This window comes from Chenopodium album, chromosome 6, assembly GCF_948465745.1.
Source record: "Chenopodium album chromosome 6, dcCheAlbu1.1, whole genome shotgun sequence".
NCBI classification, from domain to species: domain Eukaryota; kingdom Viridiplantae; phylum Streptophyta; class Magnoliopsida; order Caryophyllales; family Amaranthaceae; genus Chenopodium; species Chenopodium album.
The window spans coordinates 42,384,416-42,405,097 of NC_137839.1; the positions used below are offsets into that span (position 1 = coordinate 42,384,416).

At 42.7% G+C, this 20,682-nt stretch overlaps 1 protein-coding gene and 1 non-coding gene across 2 annotated transcripts; both read right to left on the minus strand.

Annotated features, from left to right (window-relative positions):
- Positions 1-680: 680 nt before the first annotated feature.
- LOC145636915 (uncharacterized) lies at positions 681-5,188 on the minus strand. Its single transcript, XM_081688450.1, has 7 exons — positions 4,455-5,188; positions 4,320-4,350; positions 3,119-4,232; positions 2,740-2,872; positions 2,560-2,652; positions 1,108-1,249; positions 681-962 (listed from the first exon to the last, which is right to left on the minus strand). Exons 1-7 carry the CDS (start codon positions 5,186-5,188, stop codon positions 681-683), a joined length of 2,529 nt encoding a protein of 842 aa, XP_081544576.1.
- A 2,174-nt stretch (positions 5,189-7,362) lies between these two features.
- TRNAC-GCA (transfer RNA cysteine (anticodon GCA)) lies at positions 7,363-7,434 on the minus strand. Its single transcript has one exon. It is a non-coding gene; the product is annotated as a tRNA-Cys (tRNA).
- Positions 7,435-20,682: the final 13,248 nt, after the last annotated feature.

Genomic DNA, 20,682 nt, shown 5'->3' on the forward strand with positions numbered 1-20,682 from the left:
TCTCTTCAAAAATTGAAGCAACTTAGTAACCTATACCCAATAAAAATGCAAAAGAAAAATTTGACCTCTAGAAGAATAAAGATAATATTTATTTATTTATCTACTTTTTTTTTTTTTTTTTTTTTTTTGGAAAATAAGATTTTATTACCGAAAAGAGAAAGTTACAACTTACAAAGCTAAGTTATAACTACCACCAGAACACCAAAAGACCTGAAAACAGCAGGCCACCCCACGACCAGTTCTAGACCCAAACCTAGCCACCTTCTAGGAAGGGTTCTAGGAAAGGCCTAGAACAACTGGACTCAGATTTCCGGCCACCTTCTAGGAAGGGTTCCAGAAACCAGGACCAGACAACAAAAAACCAGAAAACAACACAGCCAAACACCCAAAAGTCACCAAAAACTATAGCCAGAAGCAGACAAGCCCGCAAACCGACTAAAGAAACCAAAAGAACAAAGATAAACAACAAAACGAGTACCAAAGCAACACTAAAAACAAACTACAGCAACAAAGACAGCACCAAAACAGTCGTGCAAAAACAAAATCAGCAGGCAGCAAAGCACATCAAGCAGCAGCAACAAACACCACCCATAGTCTACAGCAGCACACATCAGCAAAGGCAGTAGAACAGCAGCGCAGCAGGAGCAAAAAGCCAGAACAGCAGCCGGCACTGCAGACCATCAGCAACAGCAAGCAGCAGGCACAGCAACAGCAACACAGCAACACCCACAGCAGACTGCAGGCACAGCACAGCAGCATAAAACCAGCAAATCAACAACAGCATACAGCAGTGCAGCAGCAACCAAACCACAACAAAACCAGCAACCAGACTGCAGCAACAATAGCAGTAACACACCAGCAGTGCAGCAGCACATAAAGAGGGCAGCAGCAACACAGCAGCACAGCAGAGCACAACAACACAAAACCAGCAGAGCTACCAGCAGACAGCAGCTAGAAACAGCCTGCAGAAAAGGAAACCGATACAAAAAGAAACGACGGGAAACCCAGTATCAGAACCCAATCCAAAGAAACCAGAACATAAACACAAAGAGCCCGAGACAAGCCCTAAACAATCAAATATTTGCTTCCCGCCGGGATTCTACAAACTGAGTGAAAGACAATATCCCGAACAAGGGCATCAACTGATTTGCAACAACCAGTAAAGAGAATTGCATTCCTTTGAATCCAAATACCATAAACCGTTTCAGTGAAGGCCACCTGGATCACTTTATTCTTCAATCTGGAACTTCTGCAGATTTTCTTCATCCAATCAATCTCATCACTAAACTGCTGAACAGGCTTGGAAACACGTAAGATCCCCAAAACCTTACTCCAAACCTTCCTAGAGAAATCACAATCAAAGAAAAGATGCTGAACACTTTCATTGCCATTCAGACAAAGGAAACACTTTGGATCACAAGAGATGTGCCATTGAAGCAACCTATCCTTAGTGACAAGCCTATTCCATAAAGCTAGCCACAATATGAAAACACTCTTGGGAGTTGCTAAGTTATGGCAAGTAACTCTCTTCCAAGGAACTTTAGGCACTTGAGGCCTAATAGCAGCATAAAGCTTCTTGATTTTCATCTTGTTGCCCTGAACAAAACCATCCCATCCCCCTTGATCATTCACAACATCTCTACAACTCAAAATCTTCTTCAAGAACCAGGAGCATCTAGTAGGGGTAGGAGTGGTCCAACAATCTTTGTGCTTGAAATAGTAGATATGAACCCACTTAACCCAAAGATTATCAGCCTTGTGAGCAATATCCCAAAGTAACTTAGTGACAGCTGCTTTATTCCACTCAGGAAGAGAAAGCAGATTCCAGCCACCACAAACTTTAGGAAGACAGACATTATTCCAAGCAACCAAAGACTTCTTAGCAGGAGCAGAGGATCCAGTCCAAAGAAAGCATCTGAACCTAGCCTCAATCTCTTTCAGAATTTTCTTCGGAAGAATAAAAATTTGAGCCCAATAAGTCTGGATACCAAACAACACACTCTTCACCAATTGAAGCCTCCCAGCATAGGACAGGTGTTTAGCCATCCACCCATGAATTCTAGCAGTGACTCTCTCCACCAAAGGCCTACATTGAGCAATAGTAAGCTTCTTTGAAGAGAGAGGGACCCCAAGATACCTAAAAGGAATGGAGCCTTGAGAAACACCAAGAAGCTCCCTCAACTCAATCTGAACATCAACAGAGACTCCTCCAGATTAGCAGAAAGCCCAGAGGCACCCGAGAATTTCGAAAAGGCTTGGAAGAGAAGCTTAACAGAAACACTATCCGCTCGAGAAAACATCAATAAGTCATCAGCAAACATCATGTGAGTTAGGTTTAACTTTTCACATCTAGGGTGAAAGTTAAAGTCAGGAGACAACCTAAGCTCATCAAGGCATCTGGAGAGGTATTCCATACCAATAGCAAAGAGAAAGGGAGACATAGGATCACCTTGTCTTAACCCTTTCTTAGCTTCAAGGGGGGGGGGGGGGGCAGGAAAACCATTAATAAGAATAGAGTAAGAGACAGAAGTAAGACAATTCCAGATCCAATCAACAAACCTTTGAGGGAAACCTAGCTCTTGCATGACAGTAATCAAGAAACCCCACTCAATCGAATCATAGGCTTTCTTCAAATCCACCTTAACCATACACCTGGGAGAGATGAATTTGTGATCATAGCCTTTGATCAATTCAGTTGCAAGAAGAATATTATCACCAATGTGCTTGCCAGGAATGAACCCAGCCTGAGCATCATCAATCACCTCACCAATGACAGCAGCAAGCCTAGCAGTTATGATTTTAGAAATGAGCTTATAAACCACAGTACAACAGGCTATAGGTCTAAAATCCTTAACATGAGAAGCAAAAAGGACTTTAGGAACCAAAGTAATAGTTGTACAATTCCATTGCCTAGGCAAGATCCCATTATTAAAGAAATCAATAACACTTGCATAAATATCATCTTTCACAATATGCCAAACTCTCTTAAAGAAAAATGAGTTAAAGCCATCAATACCAGGAGCTTTAGTGTTATCAATTCCCTTAAGGCCAGCATCAATTTCAGCATGAGAAATAGGCCTAATGAGGTAGCTCTGAGCAGCAGAGCTAAGCTGCTTACCCCTCCGCATAGTAACAAGGTCAACAGCAGGGAGCCAAGAAGCCTGAGTCTCTAAAAGAGACTTATAGAAAGAGATAATTTCATGAGAGATAGCATCTGGATCCTTAAGCAACACCTGATTAGAATAAAAAATGGAGTCAATTCTATTCCTTGCTTGCCTAGTCTTCATCACAGAAAAGAAGTAGTGGGAATTGCCATCTCCAAGCTTAACCCAATTAATCCTAGATTTTTGCTTGAAGATGCTTTCCTGAATATCATTCCAGTGCTTAACAACCTTAATATCATCAGATTCTTTAGCATACAAATCCAAATCAGCAGGGTTCTGAGCCATTAAGGTTTGAATTCTAGTAAGCTCATCATTAGCCTGATCAATCTTTCCCTCAATGTTACCAAACTGCTTGCTAGTAAGAGATTTGATACTAGACTTCACAGAATTGAGCTTCTGCCAAACAGAACTACCGGAGCCCCAAGCCTGCGAAACAGTATCAAGAAAATCAGGGTGATCAACAATACAATTTAGAAACCGGAAAGGTCTACCTTTCCCAGCAGGGCCAGAGCAAATATCCAGCAAAACAGGACTATGATCAGATAAAGATGGGGGGAGATAAACAGTCTCCACATGCCCATGAGAAGCTAACCAAGCTTGATTACCAAAGGCTCTATCAAGTCTAGAGAGCGTTCTAGGGCCAGTATGAGCCTTATTAGACCAAGAGTAGAAGGACCCTTTGCTTTTGAGTTCAGTAAGGTCCAAATCATCAACCAAATTCTGAAAGTCTCTAGTCTCACAATTAGTAACATCAGCACCATGAAGCCTATCAGAAGCATGAAGAACAGAGTTATAGTCACCAACACAAAGCCACGGAGAAAGCTGGATAGAGACGCTTCTGAGCCCCTCCCACAAAGAAAGCCTATCATGAATGGAGTGAAGACCATAGATAACAGTGAGAAAAATCTGAGTAGAGAGATCCTTAGAAGAGACAGTACAATGAATGAATCGTTCATGAGTCTTCAAGACATTAACAGTTACTCTATCCACATTCCAACCAAGCCAAATCCTCCCTTTGGGAGAATGGTCATAATTACACAACCAAAGCCAAGAAGAGCCAAACTTCTTCTGATAAGTGAGAACATTTTTCAATTTGATTTTTGTTTCAAGCAATCCAACAACATCAACTGAATGAGAGTGAAGCAACCTCCTTACAGAGGCAACTTTGCCAGGGTCATTCAGGCCCCTGACATTCCAAACAGAGTAAATCATGACACCAAAGGGGGATTAACCTCACCCCCGCTTGGATTAATAGTGAAACCACCTGCACCATCCATTTCATTTGCAAACAAAGCAACAAAGGCATTAGAGGTAGAAGCAGGCTGATGAACTCTAGTTTGCTGGCTTTTTGTTTTCCTCCCTACTATTCTCCAACCCTCATCTGAATTCTTAGAGGTATGAACCTGTGGAGTAATAATAGATTGACCATGAACAGAAACCCCAACATCAACAGCAGTAGAAGGAGCAGGGACATGGGTAGGCTTAGGAGCCCAAACTTGCTTTTGCTTAGGAGGAACAGGAGCCGGTTGCTTAGAAGCCTGCTTGGGCAAAGGAGGCTTAACAGAGCAATCATGACCAATCTTGTTACACTTAGAGCAAAAAGAAGGAGCCCACTCATACACCACCTTGATCTCCAATAATTCCTTCGAAGGACTCTCAACCCACACAGAGGTTGGCATAGGCTTTGTAACATCAATCTCAATTAGAACCCTAGCAAAAGACACTCTAAGTTGTCTAGTAGTACACTCATCAGCACAAATTGGCACTCCAAGCAAACTACCAAGGCGGCTAAGAGTGTGAGATCCCCAACAATTAAGTGGAAGATTAGGGAATTTAACCCAAAGAGGAATAGTTCTAAGTATTTCAGCATGAAAATCAAAATCAGGGCACCAAGGCTTCACAATTGCAGGCTTTCCAAAGAACATATGAGGACCAGAACAAAGAATAGTATCTCTATCAACACTAGAACACATATTGATAATAAAGTACCCATCATCATGCCAATACACATCTGGTTTTTGCATATCATTCCATTGTTGAGTAAAGAAACGAAGAACAGCAGCAATAGTAGGATAAAAGCCAACCACATAAAAAACAAGAGCATTAGCCCATTTTCGATTACCTTCCTCAAGCTCGGCTGCTTGTAGCTCAGCAATTAGCTTGCACTTTCGGAGCAACAAAGGATAGTGAAGCTCCTTTAGCAGCCAATTTCCCAGCAAAAGGTGAAGCACGAGTCCCATTCTGCTCCAGAACAGGGGAAGCAGCTCGGTTTTCAACAGAATCGCGCGAGCTCAGCTCCAAGTCAGAAAGAGGGCCAGCTCGTTCTTCATTAATATCATGCGCAATATGCTCCAGAGAGATTGAGGAAGGAAATACAGAGTGTCCTGTTGCACCACCGAGCCCAGATCCACCAACATCCAATGGAACAGTAACCTTAGAAACCCTAGGTACTGTTCCATTGGACTGATTCGATTTGGCAGCAGTTTTAGCACCAGAAGTAGCTTCAGCATCCAAAGGCACGCCGGACATAGCACCACCAGCTGACTGAACTACCGCCGGCGCCGGAGTAAGCATTTCATCCCCCTCTTGAATCGGGCTAGGAACAAAAGGGGTATTTGAAATCCCCAAATTCTTCAAAACCGAACCAACAACTTCATGAGCAGCCTTTTGTTGCGCAATTTGAGGGGTATTTATCTACTTACTTTGTATGTCCTTGCATCTTAGATAGAAAAAATATTAACTTTTCTACTTTTTTCTAAATAATCTTCATGCTTTCTCATAAAAAAGAAAAAAAAAAAAAAAAAAGAAAAAAAAAAAGAAAGGGGTAATATTCATGCTTTTGGATGGAACAATATGCACTTTTGCACTCGCTTATTTTTGTTGTATTTATTTAGGTAGTTATCACGAAATTTTCATTTGTAATATATAGTGTGATAATTATACTTGAACATTTGATCTAGACTCCTACACGAAGAGGAGGCGGGTGCTCAACCCAAAAGGTTGGGCCATCTCCTGTCCCCCCTGCTGGCGGGGAATCCGCTCCCGGGTCTCCGCTCTGCTGTGTCTAGCCCGAGCTAATTAATATATTTTCTCTTATAGTGTTAAGAAAATAATGGTTGTACCTTACTTAATTAAACTAGCTTTTGGACTAGCACGGATTGTGTTTAAGTTATTATTTATACTTAAAACTCACAAATTACTTGAATTACTTTTTTTTCATCCGTTTTTGACATATTAGAAAAATTGACTTAAAAAATTGTTTAATCAAATTATATTATTGTAGGGTAGTTAATCAATAATTCGTATAAAAAAAAACTAATTATCAAACCTTGTCATAATTTTATATTTTTAAATCAAATAAAAATTTCTTTACCAAATCAATTTCTCTTAGAGTGCACTTAATATATATGTTGAAAATAATGACCCTCCTCATCTATCCTATAAAAAAAAACTTAATGACACGAGCAATATTATAGTATGAAATTTTCATAATATTCTGACAAAAAACTCTTTATTTTTATTGACATATTTCAAGTCTCTTATTTTCGTAGCTTCAATTTTTTTTACCTCATCCTTGTTATAGTAAAATTTTACATAGAATTAAGAGAGATATATATATATTTTTTTTTCTTTATTTTTTGGAACTTAGGTAGTGATGGGAAATAATCTTTAGTGGAAATTTTGCATTTATATTAGAGATTGGGGAACATAAAGATAAAAAGTTAATGAATTAAATGACTAATGTGATTAAATGGAATTGAAAGATAGAGATAAAATAAGAGAAGGTTAATAATATCAATTGTTGAGTTAATGTTGTCAAAAATAAAAAATAATAAATAAATAAATAAATAAAAAATAATAATAAAAATGTTGAATTAGTGGAGGTGATACAATATAAAGAGCTATTAAGAAATAAAGCAGGGGAGATGGAAAAGTTATATGTAAACCTAAAAAAAGAGAATGCTTCTAGAGAAAGGTGGGATAGGAGGACATGTGACATTTTTGGTTTGTGTTTTTAAATACTAAGTATAGATATATAGATAAGACTTGCCTCATTTAATAATAGGGAGAGTGTGGAATAGCTCAAGTGGTTAGAGTTTCTCTTTTGATTCTAAGAGATCTTGAGATCTATCCTATAAAAAAAAACACTTCGATCTAAGATTTTGGTTTTTAAAAAAAATGCTAAATTTCTTTTAATAGGGCCCAACCGGGTTCGAACCGGTGACCTATTGATCTGCAGTCAATTGCTCTACCACTGAGCTATGGACCCATTATTGATAATTTGGTACCATTAAATTTATATATTATATAAAAGCATCGTGACCTCATTCATTCGCGTAAAGTCGTAATCATCGTCATTTTCTAATCTAATTTACGTAGTATTAAGAAACAATGTATCTTGTTTTCAAAAAAAAAAAAAAAAAAAAAAAAAAAAAAAAAAAAAGAAACAATGTATCTTTATGATCTGATTTATACTTCGTCCTAATTAGAGCCACCTTGTTATTTAGAATTTTAAAATTTTGAAGGAGTTTTATACTCTTATGTATCATCTGTTAACGCGATAATATACATCAGAATATCTGATTTTATAAACATTTCAACCAACACCTTATAAAACCTAATTAGTGTGTAGCCCGGGCGTTGCACCGGTTGCTACTTTAATTAGACCTTGTGATTATCAATTATATACATTTATTTTCATGTTTATAACATAGCCGCTTATGATTGTCTTAGATGGTTAAGTAACTATCTTTCTTATAAAAGGGTATTCGAATCCCCGTATGACGTTCTTAATAAAGCCTATTAATATATTAGTATAAATTATTATTAACAAATCATCCAAGATCATAAAGTATTCGTTTATATTCAATATTTTTTAAAATTCTAAAATTTTAAGATTTTGAGTACTTTCAGAGGTTGATTCATGTATTGTATGTTACAAAGGTATCATATATAATATACACCATTGTCACCATATCTACATGATACTAGAATTACAAGCATATGGTTTTTTTTTTTTTTTTTTTTTTTTTTTTTTTTTTTTTTTTTTTTTTTTTTACGGAAAACGCAGCTCAACACAATTTATTAAAATGTATACTACAATAGTTTATGTTTTTTTTTTTTTTTTTTTTTTGACGGAAAACGTAGCTTAACACATTTTATTAAAATCAACTGGAATCAAGATCATTACATACTATTCCCTGAATCTCAGAGGGACACACCTCGAGCCGCACTCAATACTCACTAAAATTAAAACTTAACTGTGCTAAGTTATGAGCAACGGAGTTATCTGTCCTACGAACAAAAGAGTAAGACACACTCTGGCAGCCACGAGCAAGCTGCAGTATGTCCCTGACCACTCCACCAAACGCACAAGGAGAAGTAATTCCCTTCTTCATATGATAAAAAAGCTTCAGATTATCGATCTCGAGAATAAACTTCTGGAATCCAGCTTCCATAGCAATCCTTAAACTTGCACTCATTGTTATTGCTTCACCAACATCCACACTCACTCACCCCTTCTCAGTTGAACAGAATGCGACCAGGACATCCCCCTCCGCATCTCTCACAATGCCTCTTGTTTTGGGTGTTTTTGTCCCTTGGGAGAGTTACGTCACGAAGTCTGATCCGGCTGAGCTGCACCTGCAAAATAACGGAGACTCCGGGTGGTTGGAGCTCCGCCTCCGACGGTCAAGTTAGTAACTTGAAACGGAATAAAGAGAACGGAAATTTAGGTGGGTATCTGCTCGGATTCCAAGATCAGGTCTTTCTCTGATGTAAGAGAATAAAGGTGTAATAAATGATTCAATGTGTCCCCAAAATGGGGAAATATCTCCCTATTTATAGGGTCGTTGGAGAATGTGCCCCTATCTAGGTCACTTGAGCTAGATTTTAGTGGGCTGCGCCGTTTTACGGCGCTCCTTGGGATTTGGGCCCTTGAAGGCCACCATTTCAGAGGTGTATCTGAGGGCGCCAAGTGTCAAGAGGATGTTGAGCCACATGGGCCATCCTGAGCTCGACACGTGGCGACCTCTCATTGGTCCACGTGTCTAGGGTAAAAATACCCTAAACATTTGCCCCTCACAGGTCGCGCGTGTACATCACGTGGGGCCTGTGACACGTGTCCACCTTTCATAGGTGAACAGTAACGGGTAAAATTTTGAATTTCAAATCAAAAATTTTCCCCCCACTTTCACTTTCTATAAATAGAAAGTTACCCCCCTCCTTTTCACACCTCACGTTCACATTGACTTTTTAGAGAGAGAAAAAAGAGAGATTCTAGAGAGAGATTCTCTGCTTCCGCCTGCATCAACACCTTACGTTCAAGCTTCCGAGTGCTAGTAGTTCAACACCCGGTTCACCGGCTGTAGCGGTTTTCAGATTTTTCCAGAGTAAAAGCGAGGTAACCGCCTGTACCATTTTAGCTTTTCTCCCTTTCAATTTGTATACCATTTTTTCTGCCTGTATACCCGGCTTTTTAAAGAGAATATAAATGAGTTCCCAATCCACCGACTCGGCACTACCTAGGACACTCAGCCGATCCCCCGGAACGGCTGAGTCTAGAACAGGGGGTGCCTCTTCTGGACTGTCGGAACCAATATGCTCATCTCCGAATTCCTCCCTCTCTGTGTCTGTGCAGGACACAATGGCCAGAACGAAACAGACGGCCAGGCGGTCTAAAAGCCGGCGCACTATGAGAGTGCCAGCCGATGAGGTTTTCCCGGAAGGGGAACAGAGGGATTGGGAGGAGAGCGGATCTGACGAAGAGGCTCCCTCTACCTCCGGGAGCTCTGGAATAAGAGAGGTAGACGGCGAGGGAGCCGCCTCCTCTAATGAAGCTGACTATGATGAGGCCGACCAAGGATCAAGAGCGGAATCTTCCGGCTCCGACTAGGGTGATTTTGCGGCTGACTATCAGCAGCCGCCCAAGGTTGCTGACAATCCCAACCCCAAAAGGACCCGGATGCTGCCGAGTAACATTGCCCTTCTTAATAGCGGGTTCAGGGCCTTTAAAGAGAAACATCCCTTTGGAAGGGTTGGGAGGTTATTGTCCCTCCGGCTGATGCTGTGATGGCCTCGAGTGACGACATTGACCATGCAGATGATTACTTCATCTGCTATGAGGCGGTTATCGAAGCCGGCCTCCGGTTCCCCCTCCACCCCGGGATTAGGAAAATCCTCAAGGGGTATGATCTGGGGGTTTGGCAGCTCACCCCTAACTCGTGGGTGAATATATTGAGTTACATCGCCGCCTGCGAGTTTCAGAATTTGAACCCCAGTTTCTCTGCCTTCGCTCACATGCACTATTTGAGCAAGGCTCCAGGCGGCCATGGGGCATGGTATACGCTGACTACCTTACCCCAATACTTAATGACTTTGGACAAAGTGTCCAAATGGTCCGGGTGGAAGGAAAAGTTTTATTTGATTTCCTCCCCCACCCTAAGACACAACCGGACACTGCGCCGGTACAACACTGAGCCGGCTCTTCTAGGCCGGAAATGCCCTCTCCCGGTGCTATCTACTAAGGCCCGGGAGCAAATAATAGAGCCGGGATTTTTTGAGACAACAACTGAGCCCATGGGGGATGGGACTCACATCATAGTTCCCAAGAACTGGATCCCCCATCCGGACTTCTTCAAGGACGAGTGCTTCTTGTCCGCCTGCGGGCTGAGTACAATGTTTCCCAGGGGTAGAATACTTCTCATCCGGAATGATTGTTATTTAATTTTTATTGCAAAATTGCCTTAATTTTTTCTAACTTGAAATTCTTGTTTTTGCAGACGAAGCCTTGAGGATGGTTGACCAGGGTAAAACTCCTGCTAAGTCTGTGGCGCTGCTGCGCAAGGAGGCGACACTTGCCAAAAAGGCAGCCGTCGAGGCTAAGGATACGAAGAAAGGCGGGGTAAGACCGCCTGACTTTATATGTTTGTTTTTTGTTTTTTTTGTTTTTTATATATACCGGTTGGGCATGCTTACATTTTGCTTCTTTCTCAGGAGTCCGTCAAGAGGATTCCGATCATTCTCCAAGTTGCTCAAAAGGCAGGGAGATGATATGGAGAAGGCTCCGGCTACCAAAGCCGCCAGGAAGGATCCCCCCCAGAAACAAACATCTGCCCAATCCGGTCGTCCAACGACTGGGGGAAAATCCCCTGCTGTTCTGAAAAAACTCAACGAAAGCTCAGAACAGCAGAAAGTGCCGGATATCTCAACGACATCGAAGGGTGGCGAGACACCTAAGGTTGCAGGCGGTGCGGCAACCATCGGGGAGGAGAACAAGCCGGAGACCCATCCGGAAGCTCAAGGTAAGGAACGAACTGAAATACCTTGGCCACTTGATTTTATGAGAATCAAGACCAAGGTTGATCCTTCAAAAGGGTCAGTCAGCAGCCGGCAACGGATGAATGCCGACTACGCTGCTTCTATATCACAAAGCACTACTTTTGATGCAGATCTGACTTCTGACCAGCCGGATCTTGCAAGCTTCGCAAAGCGGATGGTGAGGACCCTCACCCGGTTTGAGAAAGCTTCCATACCTGATCTGCAGGTCGTGGACTTCGACCGGATAATGGGTTCTCTGGCTGAGGTAAATGATCCCTTTACCTTGATGTCTTTATTCTTTAATTTGACTAAGTAACTCATAGACCGACTGTTATTGTCTCACGCTATGGTGAGAGTGGACAGTCTCCGGGGCCCCTTCAGGCGGAAGCAAGAAGAGGTAAATGACGCCAAACGGAGGGCCCTAGAAAACCTCAACTTTGCTTAACATTCTGATTATATGTGTAATTTAAAGATTAAAGCAGTAGAGTTGAAACAGGAGGAGCTGATCCGGAGTTTGACGGCTGCAAACGATGAAACTAACAGCTGGGCTGATGACCTTGACAAGAAGCTGAAAGATGCCAAATCAGATCTCAAGGCATTGGAGGATGCTGACAAGGAAAATGCCCAACTCCGGATAGACAATGACCGCCTGAAGGTCGAGCTTATGAATCTGCGCAACAAGCAGTCGGATGAGCTGGCCCAGGAGCAGACCCGGCTGACTGAGGAGAATGAACGGGACAACTTGGCCCGGCTGAAGATCACCTGGGGCCTCCTTTACCCAGAGATAGACTTTGAGGTCTATAAGCTGAGGTATGATTACGCCACTGCGGTGTATGATGCCCAACAACTAGGTGATGCTCCACCGCCTCGCTTCAAAGACTGGGCTACTGAGCAGGGATATGAAGTCTCTGATGATGAGGAGGCGGCGGATGATCATCACGAGGGCCAAGCCAGCCAGACTCAGCCGTAGAAGACTCCACCTCAGCCTTAGGCGGGCCTCCCCACTTTCTGCGGCAGTATGCCATTCTGTTTCTTTACCGGCTTGTATGCCGTGTATTATTGTATCTTTACCAACTATGGAGTTGGGTTAACATTTTATCTTTCTTTCTTCACCGGATGTGTCCGGTTAACACTTACTTTGGCCCTTGTGCCATTTTAAATATTAATGAAGTATTCTGACTCAGTCGGTGTTTATATATATTTGTGTTTTGAGTTTTTTATTTTGAATTTTGCCTCTGTTTGCAATTCTTTAATATTTTGCCTAACTTAAAAAAAGCATGCGGCAATTTGCAATTCAGGTGCTCTTGCCCCTGGGCGGCTGTGTGGTTGGTTTAATGTCAAGCTGATTGATTGGCTTGAAAACACTTGATACTAGGAGAAGTATGGAGTGTTTTTAGGCCAATCAATCACAATGGTGATTGCCCCAAACCAAGTGCACAGCCGGTCTGATGAGTGACATTTATGTCACTCTTAGGGAGTAGTTTTAGAGTCATTTTCGTGTTTATTTTATCTTATTTTCCTTTCTTTCTCTTGTTTTCTCTTTAATAAAGTTTCTTGTTTATTTTGGTAATTTTGTCGTGTTTTAGTTCTTTTCGTAGTTTTTATTAGAATTAGTTTATTTTCGTATTTTATTTGCTTTTGATTTGTTATATTTCGTTCTTTATTTTTCCCTTGAAAGTATTCTAATTTACTTTTATTTATTTTAATTAGTTTTGAGTCTATTTTATTTCACTTTCTTTACTTGTATAGTTTTATTTAATTTTTATTAGTTTAGTGTTATTTATCTTATTTTATTTTACTTTATTTTACCTTTATTTTATTTTATTCTATTTTATCTCTTAGTAATCCCCTCGTGTTTTTGGTTGTAGGTGTTCCGGGTTTTTAAAGTCATATTCGTGTTTGGAGATCTAAGGTTCGAGGCATAAGCTTCCAAACAGGCTGCTGCCTTTAGATGCTGCCCCTTATCCTTCACCACACCCCTCCCTTATCCTCCACCACACCCCTCCCTTATCCTCCACCACACCAACACCACAGCAGCCCCACAGCCGTACTCACCTACTGCCACACCTCAATTCTGCCACCAACACCACCACACAGCAACAACCAAACACCACTCACCACCAGTCCAACTTCCAGCACACACAACCAAACACCACACACTACCAATCCGCACCAACACCCCGTAACAGCCACCATCACTATTCCCTCTTCTTCTACTCACACGCATCTGACCACCAACTGCAACCCCGCAAACACCACACACACCAGCACTACCAGTCGCAACAGCGCACACCACACACCACCACTAACCTCCATTTCCCCTGCTCCAATTTGCACCACCAACCCGCAATTAACCGCAACCTACCACAACCCAGACCACCGCAATCACCCCGCAACACCACCAACACACACAAGCAGCTGCACCACAAGCCACGCAACAGCCCCTGCTTCACCCCGCAACACCACCAACACCAACAGCAACATTAGCCTTCACCCCGCAAACCACCAGCCACAACAACAACAAAACAACCACCAATTAAGCAACAAATCGCCCACCATTGCATCACAAATCAGAACAATTAGCGAATTAATCAAGTTCGAGCAAACCCATTGAGATGTTCGTCCGAACTTCGAGTCAGAGACTTTGGGGGTTTTGTTATTCGAAGAGGAGTGGTCGAACATACCCATGGTTCGACCGAACCAACCCCGTAGTTCGGCCGCACCAACCCATGGTTCGACCGAACCGCTTCACGAGCCTCGCACATGATTTTTAATGAGGATCGAACGATTGAAGCTTGGTGATGGCCGTTGATCTTTGATTTGTTATGACGATGTGCGGTGATGATAGTGTGTAGTGGTGATGAAGTTCAAGCAGCCAAGAAATGTCGAAGAAGAAGATGGGGGTCTGTTGGTTTTGTGAGAATTAGGATTTGTGGGTTTATTATTTCATTTTCTTTTTCTTTTATTTTTATTTCTTTGTTTTCTTTTCCCTTTTCTAATTTTCTTTCTTTTATTTTTATTTTTTTATTTTAGTATCTTATTTTTACTTTTCCTTTTTAATTTATTTTATTTTATTTTCTTTTCTTTTTCTATTTTTCCTAGCTTAGTATATATACCCATTTTTGGGGTAATTAAAGAAGAATTCAAGAACTATCTATTATTCTCTCTAATTAGTTTTAGTTTTAGGTTAGGTTAGGATTAGTCTTCATTGGTAGAGAGAGAAAGTGTGGTTTTCTTCATTAATGAACTTGGATCTTGAAGAAGGAGCTTGTTCAATCCTTTGTAGACCTTCATCTTCAATTAATGAGCAATCTCTTACTCTTTCTCTTTACCTTTGTTCTTGATTTTGTTTATTTGCTTTTATTTTTCTTCTTTGCTTATTAATCATGTTGATGCTTATTGATTTGATGATTGATATTGTTTTCAATATGATTTGTGAGTAGTCATCTAGCCAAGGGTGTGGGGATGGTGTAGTTGCTAATTGTTCATGCTTTTAATGTCGGGGTTATGTTAATGGTGATTAAAGTCTTTGCATGCTTGATATTCTTTGGTCTTTCTTGCAAGTGCACATTGTTAGTTGATCAAAGGTGATTCTTTACTAACAAGTAACGGAAGTTGACTTAGTTGAGATTCATTACTATCGATTGTTATTTAATAGTATCTCCTAGTATATGGTTCTAATGTGGAAACATAGAGGCTATGTTAGGAGAAGCCAATTGACCCCGGAAGGCGGCTAGATTGGACCCTTTACTTCGATATTCATGCATGTTTAGTTTATCATTGATATGCTACTTTGTTATTGTATGGTCAAGCGTCAACTTCACCTACCCATTTCCCTTGATGCCTTAATGTTTTATTTCTTGTTTTAGCATCTTTAGACTTTAGTTTATTTATCTCCTATTCCGGACTAGCTTAATTGTCGATAACATTTGGTGGTGTTTACCGTTCTCTGTGGTTTGACTCCTATGCTTGCCTTATACTCGTATTAGGTTTGTTTAGGTTGTATAAATTGTATTTGATCTAGGGATAGACAATTGACGACGCGTTTATTCCCTTGTCACGGTCATAATAGCGGGTGCTTTGAGCTTCTTACCCAGGCGGTCAATTCCGTCTGGGGTTAACGCGTAGCCATTACACCACCTTTTGCCCCAATAGGGGAAGTGAGTGCAACTTTGGAATAAATAACCCAAGTAAGAATTTCAACCAATGACCAACTGATGCCTTAGGGCATCCGGTACTTGGTTACTTAATTGTTCTTCATAGATTATTCTGGTCAGACAACTATGAGTTGACCAATTTGGTCGTTCAATTTTCGCAGTCTGCATGGATACGTAGAACCGACAAATAGTCTGTTCTCTGCGACGATTGCACCCGGAGGGGTGTCGCCGGACGCCCTTGTCCATGTTGGGTCAGGCGGTTTTATAAAATAAGCAACCATCCGGCCATATTGGCCTTTGGTCTTGTTTGAGACCGGTTGTATATAGCTACTAAGCGTTTTTGTGCTTAGTTTTTAATCGGATCATTTGGCCGAGCATAATTACAGCATTGAATTTACACTAAATATCGAACTTAGCTTGTTGAACGAATAGTCCGTCTGAGTATTACCCAGGCAGTCCAGCAATTATTAAATTACACTATCAAACGTAATTTAAATAAATAAAGAGTCCGTCTGGGTTTTACCCAGGCGGACAAACAATAAAAATGGTAAACATGGAAAAAATAATGTTCAACCAAACTAAGTATCAAACTTAGTAAGTTAAACACTGGGTCCGTCTGGGTATTACCCCGGCGGACGAATGATAAAAATGGCAAAAATAATTCTGCAAACAAAGCCTGAATTTTCATTAATTGACTTACTGTTTACAAAAATTATACTTTCTCAGAAGTAGTACTTTTTTAGATTGTCTACATTCCAAGTTCTAGGCAGGCGGCGACCGTCCGGAGTTTCCAGACGGTAGGTGCCGTTCCTGACTTCTTCATAAATCCGGTAGGGGCCTTCCCAATTAGGGGTTAGCTTCCCAGCCTCATTGGCCCTACCGGTTGCCTCCATTTTTCGTAACACGAAGTCGTCCATTTTCAGGGGACGCTTGTGCACCCTCTTGTTATAAGCTTTGGTCATTCTCAGACGGTATATCTCACGGCGCAGGGCAGCGTTGCCCCTGCGTTCCGGGAAGGAGTCCAATGCCAGCCGCATGGCCTCCCAATTTGCCTCTTCATCATAGAGCATAACTCTGAGAGTCGGCTCATAATGCTCAATGGGCAAGACGGCTTCAGCACCGTATACCATAAGAAATGGGGTTTCTCCGGTTGCCCCTTTAGCAGTAGTCCGGATGGCCCACAGGACATGAATTAATTCCTCTGCCCATAAACCACCGGCTCTTTCAATTTTCTTTTTTATGCCGTCTGAGATGAGTTTGTTGAAGGCTTCAACTTGGCCGTTTTCTTGGGGTCGGCCGACTGATGCAAAACAATGTGAGATACCCTGATCTCCCAACCAAGTCTTGAGCTGGGGGGTCTCAAACTAAGGGCCATTATCAAACACCATAGACATAGGTACCCCAAACCGGGTGATGATGTTCTTCCAGATGAAGGAGATGACATCCTTTGTCTTGATGTTCTTAACCGGCTCAACTTCTACCCATTTGGTGAAATAATCCACAACCACCAAAATGTAGCGCTTTCCGCCTGGTGCAGGTGTATATGGACCCAAGATATTCATGCCCCATTTGGCAAATGGGACTGGGCTGTGGATTGCCGTCAGATCAGTAGCCGGGCGGCGAATCAGTGGGCTAAACCTTTGGCACTTGTCGCATCTTTTGACTAACTCTTTGGCGTCTGCTTCAAGAGTTGGCCAAAAGTATTGCCGCCTGGCTCTGACGGCTAAAGACCTGTCGCCTATATGAGAGGCGCAGTATCCGGCATGCAGTATCCAGGTAGAGCTTCGGTCTAAGGTTCCAATGGGCTCTTCATGTATGCTTCTCTTTTCAAGAACCTCCCAAAAGACCTTCCGAGGAGTATCACAGCAGGCGGAAGAAGCCAATTTAGACAATGCATCCGCCTGGTTGTTATCTGACCTAGGCACTTGATTCAGACGGAATTCCTCAAGTGCCCCGGTATCTTCTTTGACTGCCTGAAGATATTTGATCATAGCTGGATGAGTTGCCTCATATGCTCCCTCATACTGGCTAACGACCAATTGTGAATCAGAATAGGCGTCATTTTTAGTTTCCCCTGCTGCCTTACACATGCGGATTCCGGCTAGCAGGGCTTTATATTCCTCCTCGTTATTTGAGGCTTGAAACTTAAACCGTAGTGCATATTCAAATTTGTCCCCCTCAGGGGACTCATATATAATTCCTGCACCGCAGCCGTTCTTTGTTGAGCTTTCGTCCACATACACTTTCCAAACCTGGTCAACATTGTTCGGTTGCACCGGTCGTGTCATTTCAACAATGAAGTTGGCAAACGCCTGACCTTTCACTGCCTTTCTAGGTTCAAAAGTGATTTCAAGACTTTGCATTTCAATAGCCCATTTCAACATTCTGCCGGATGACTCCAAAGTAGACATTGGCCGCTTGAGGGGCTGGTCGGTGTAGATTACCACCGGATGAGCCAGGAAGTAAGGTTTCAATTTCTTGAAAGCCAAATACAGGGAAAGGCTAAATTTTTCTACCATGGGGTACCGGAGCTCAGCATTTTTTAAGACATGGCTAATGAAATAGACCGGAAGCTGAACACCGTCTCTCTTAGCAAGGAGAATGGCACTGAGGGCATGATCTGAGACGGCTAAGTACATGTATAACACCTCCCTAGGCAGTGGACTAACAAGTCTTGGCAAAGAGTGGAGGTGTTCTTTCAGCCATTGAAAGGCCGCCTCAGCCTCATTCCCCCATTCAAATCTGGTCTTCTTCCTGATTGCTTGGAAGAAGTAAAGGCATTTGTCACCTGACCGGCTGAGGAATCTCCCCAGAGCAACCAGGCAACCGGTTAGTCTCTGTGCTTCCTTGACAGTGCGGGGTGACTTCATGTCAATCACCGCCTGTATCATCTCAGGGTTAGCCTCTATCCCCCTTTGATCAATCAGGAATCCGAGAAACTTCCCAGACTCAACACCAAAGACGCATTTCTTAGGATTCAACATGACCTTATGCCGCCTGAGTGTGGTGAAGGTTTCTCGGAGATCAGCAAGGTGATCCGCCTGCTGTTTGGATTTGACTATCATGTCGTCAATGTATGCCTCTACATTCCTCCCAATCTGATTAATAAAGACAGTATTAATCATCCGTTGGAACGTAGCCGGCGCATTTTTCAAGCCAAACGGCATCACCGTGTAACAGAATAGCCCCTGATCAGTGACGAAGACCGTCTTTTCTTGATCTTTCTTCCACAGGGGTATCTGATGGAAGCCGGAGTAGGCATCCATAAAACTCATCAAGGCATGCCCGGCTGTTGAATCGACCAGACTGTCGATCTTAGGAAGCGGATAACTGTCCTTGGGACATGCCTTGTTGAGATCTGTGTAATCAACACAGATCCGCCAGGTACCATTCGGCTTTTTACAAGCACAACATTCGCCACCCAGTCGGGGAAATTACATGGCCGAATAAACCCAGCATCCAACAGCTTTTTTACTTTGGCAGCTGCCGCCTGACTTCTTTCCTCGTCGTGATTTCTTTTCTTTTGCCGGATGGGCTTCTTTTTAGGGTCCACGACGAGTTTGTGGACAACAAGATCCGAGCTGACGCCTGGCATCTCTTCCACTTCAAAGGCAAAAATGTCCTTGAATTCTTTCAGTACAAGGTGCAAGTCTGCACCTAACTTAGCAAAGGCAACCGTCCCAACCTTCACAATACGCTCCGGACGGCTGTCGTCCAGAGGTATGTCAATATGTTCACCAGCCGGTTGGGGACGGAGCTCATCTGACCGTTCACCGGTCAGTGATTGCTATTTTTTCTCCTTCTTCACCTCCACCAGCATAGGTGCCTTTCTTTTCTTTCCGGCGGCTGGTGGGGCAAGCGCTAGGTCAGCATTCTTGACATTGTCAAGGTCTATTGGTTCATGGCCGCCTGGGGTTACAGTGTCTCTGACGGCTGAAAGATAGCACTCTCGAGCCATCTTCTGATCCCCATTCAGGGAACCAACAGTGTCATCATCCCTCTCATACTTGATGAGCATGAGAGATGGGATGATTACTGCCTTGGCTACGTTGAGGGTTGGCCTGCCAAGGATAATGTTGTAGGCGGTCAACTCCTCAACGACCAAGAATCTGACGACAATGTGTCGTCCTTGGCCCTTCTCTCCCAGCCGGATGGGTAAGTCAATTCTTCCGGCTGGGTAGATCATCCCACCCCCAAAACCAACCAAGGGGTGGGTGACCGGATGCATGCTGCTGACATTGTATTTCAGCTTTTGCAAGCACCGGAGGCTGATGATGTCTGATGAGCTGCCGGTGTCAATAAGGATTCTTCCAACTAGTTGGTTGGCAACCTTACATTCAATGACGACCGGGTCATCATGCGGACGGCGGACGCTGCCCCTGTCCTTCTCAGTGATCAAAATGTCTGGGAAGGAGGTGCTTGTAGACGCCTGCTCATCATCATCCTTGTCCATCTTTCGAAGATGGCTCTTGGTGCCCCGGATGGTAGGGCCTCCACAGGAAAACCCGCCTGCTATTGTGTAGACCGGCTCCTTGTCGGTATCCGAGCTACTAGCAGGCTGGGGAGTAGTCTTAGAGGACTGACCCTTATTCTTCTTCTTTGCCCCGGCTGGGGACTTAGAAATATAGGACTTCAGCATTCCTTTGTCAGCCAGACGGTCCAACGCCCTTTGAAGGCTGAAACAGTCGTTGGTGTCATGGCCAACTTCCTCATGGTATTGGCAAAATTTATTTTTGTTCCTTGATTGAATGGAACTTTTCATTGGATTCGGCTTCTCTAGGGACAACCGGTCCTTAATTTCCATGAGGATGGAATTGCAGTCCTTGCTAAACTCGTACTTGGGGACGTACGGTTTAAACTCTTTCTTCTTCTTCTGGCACGGCTGGTCAGAATCACTAACCGCCCAGATTTCTTTTCTCTTTTTGCTCTCTTCTTTCTTTTTAGCCGGCTGAGCAGGCCGATTGTCTTTCTGCTTGTCGAACTTTTTAGAGTCCGACTGGCTACCAGGCGAGCAGAGGTTGGTAGCTTGAATGTAGCTTTCC

What these genes read in the sequence shown, in the direction of transcription:
- LOC145636915 (XM_081688450.1), bottom strand. Translation starts at nt 5,188, where the DNA reads ATGCAAAAACCAGATGTGTATTGGCATGATGATGGGTACTTTATTATC. An exon ending in TCTAATGCCTTTGTTGCTTT is followed by an intron (nt 4,351 to 4,454) that starts GTTTGCAAATGA and finishes TTGGAATGTCAG; the next exon opens with GGGCCTGAATGACCCTGGCA. An exon ending in ACCCTGGCAAAGTTGCCTCT is followed by an intron (nt 4,233 to 4,319) that starts GTAAGGAGGTTG and finishes CTCACTTATCAG; the next exon opens with AAGAAGTTTGGCTCTTCTTG.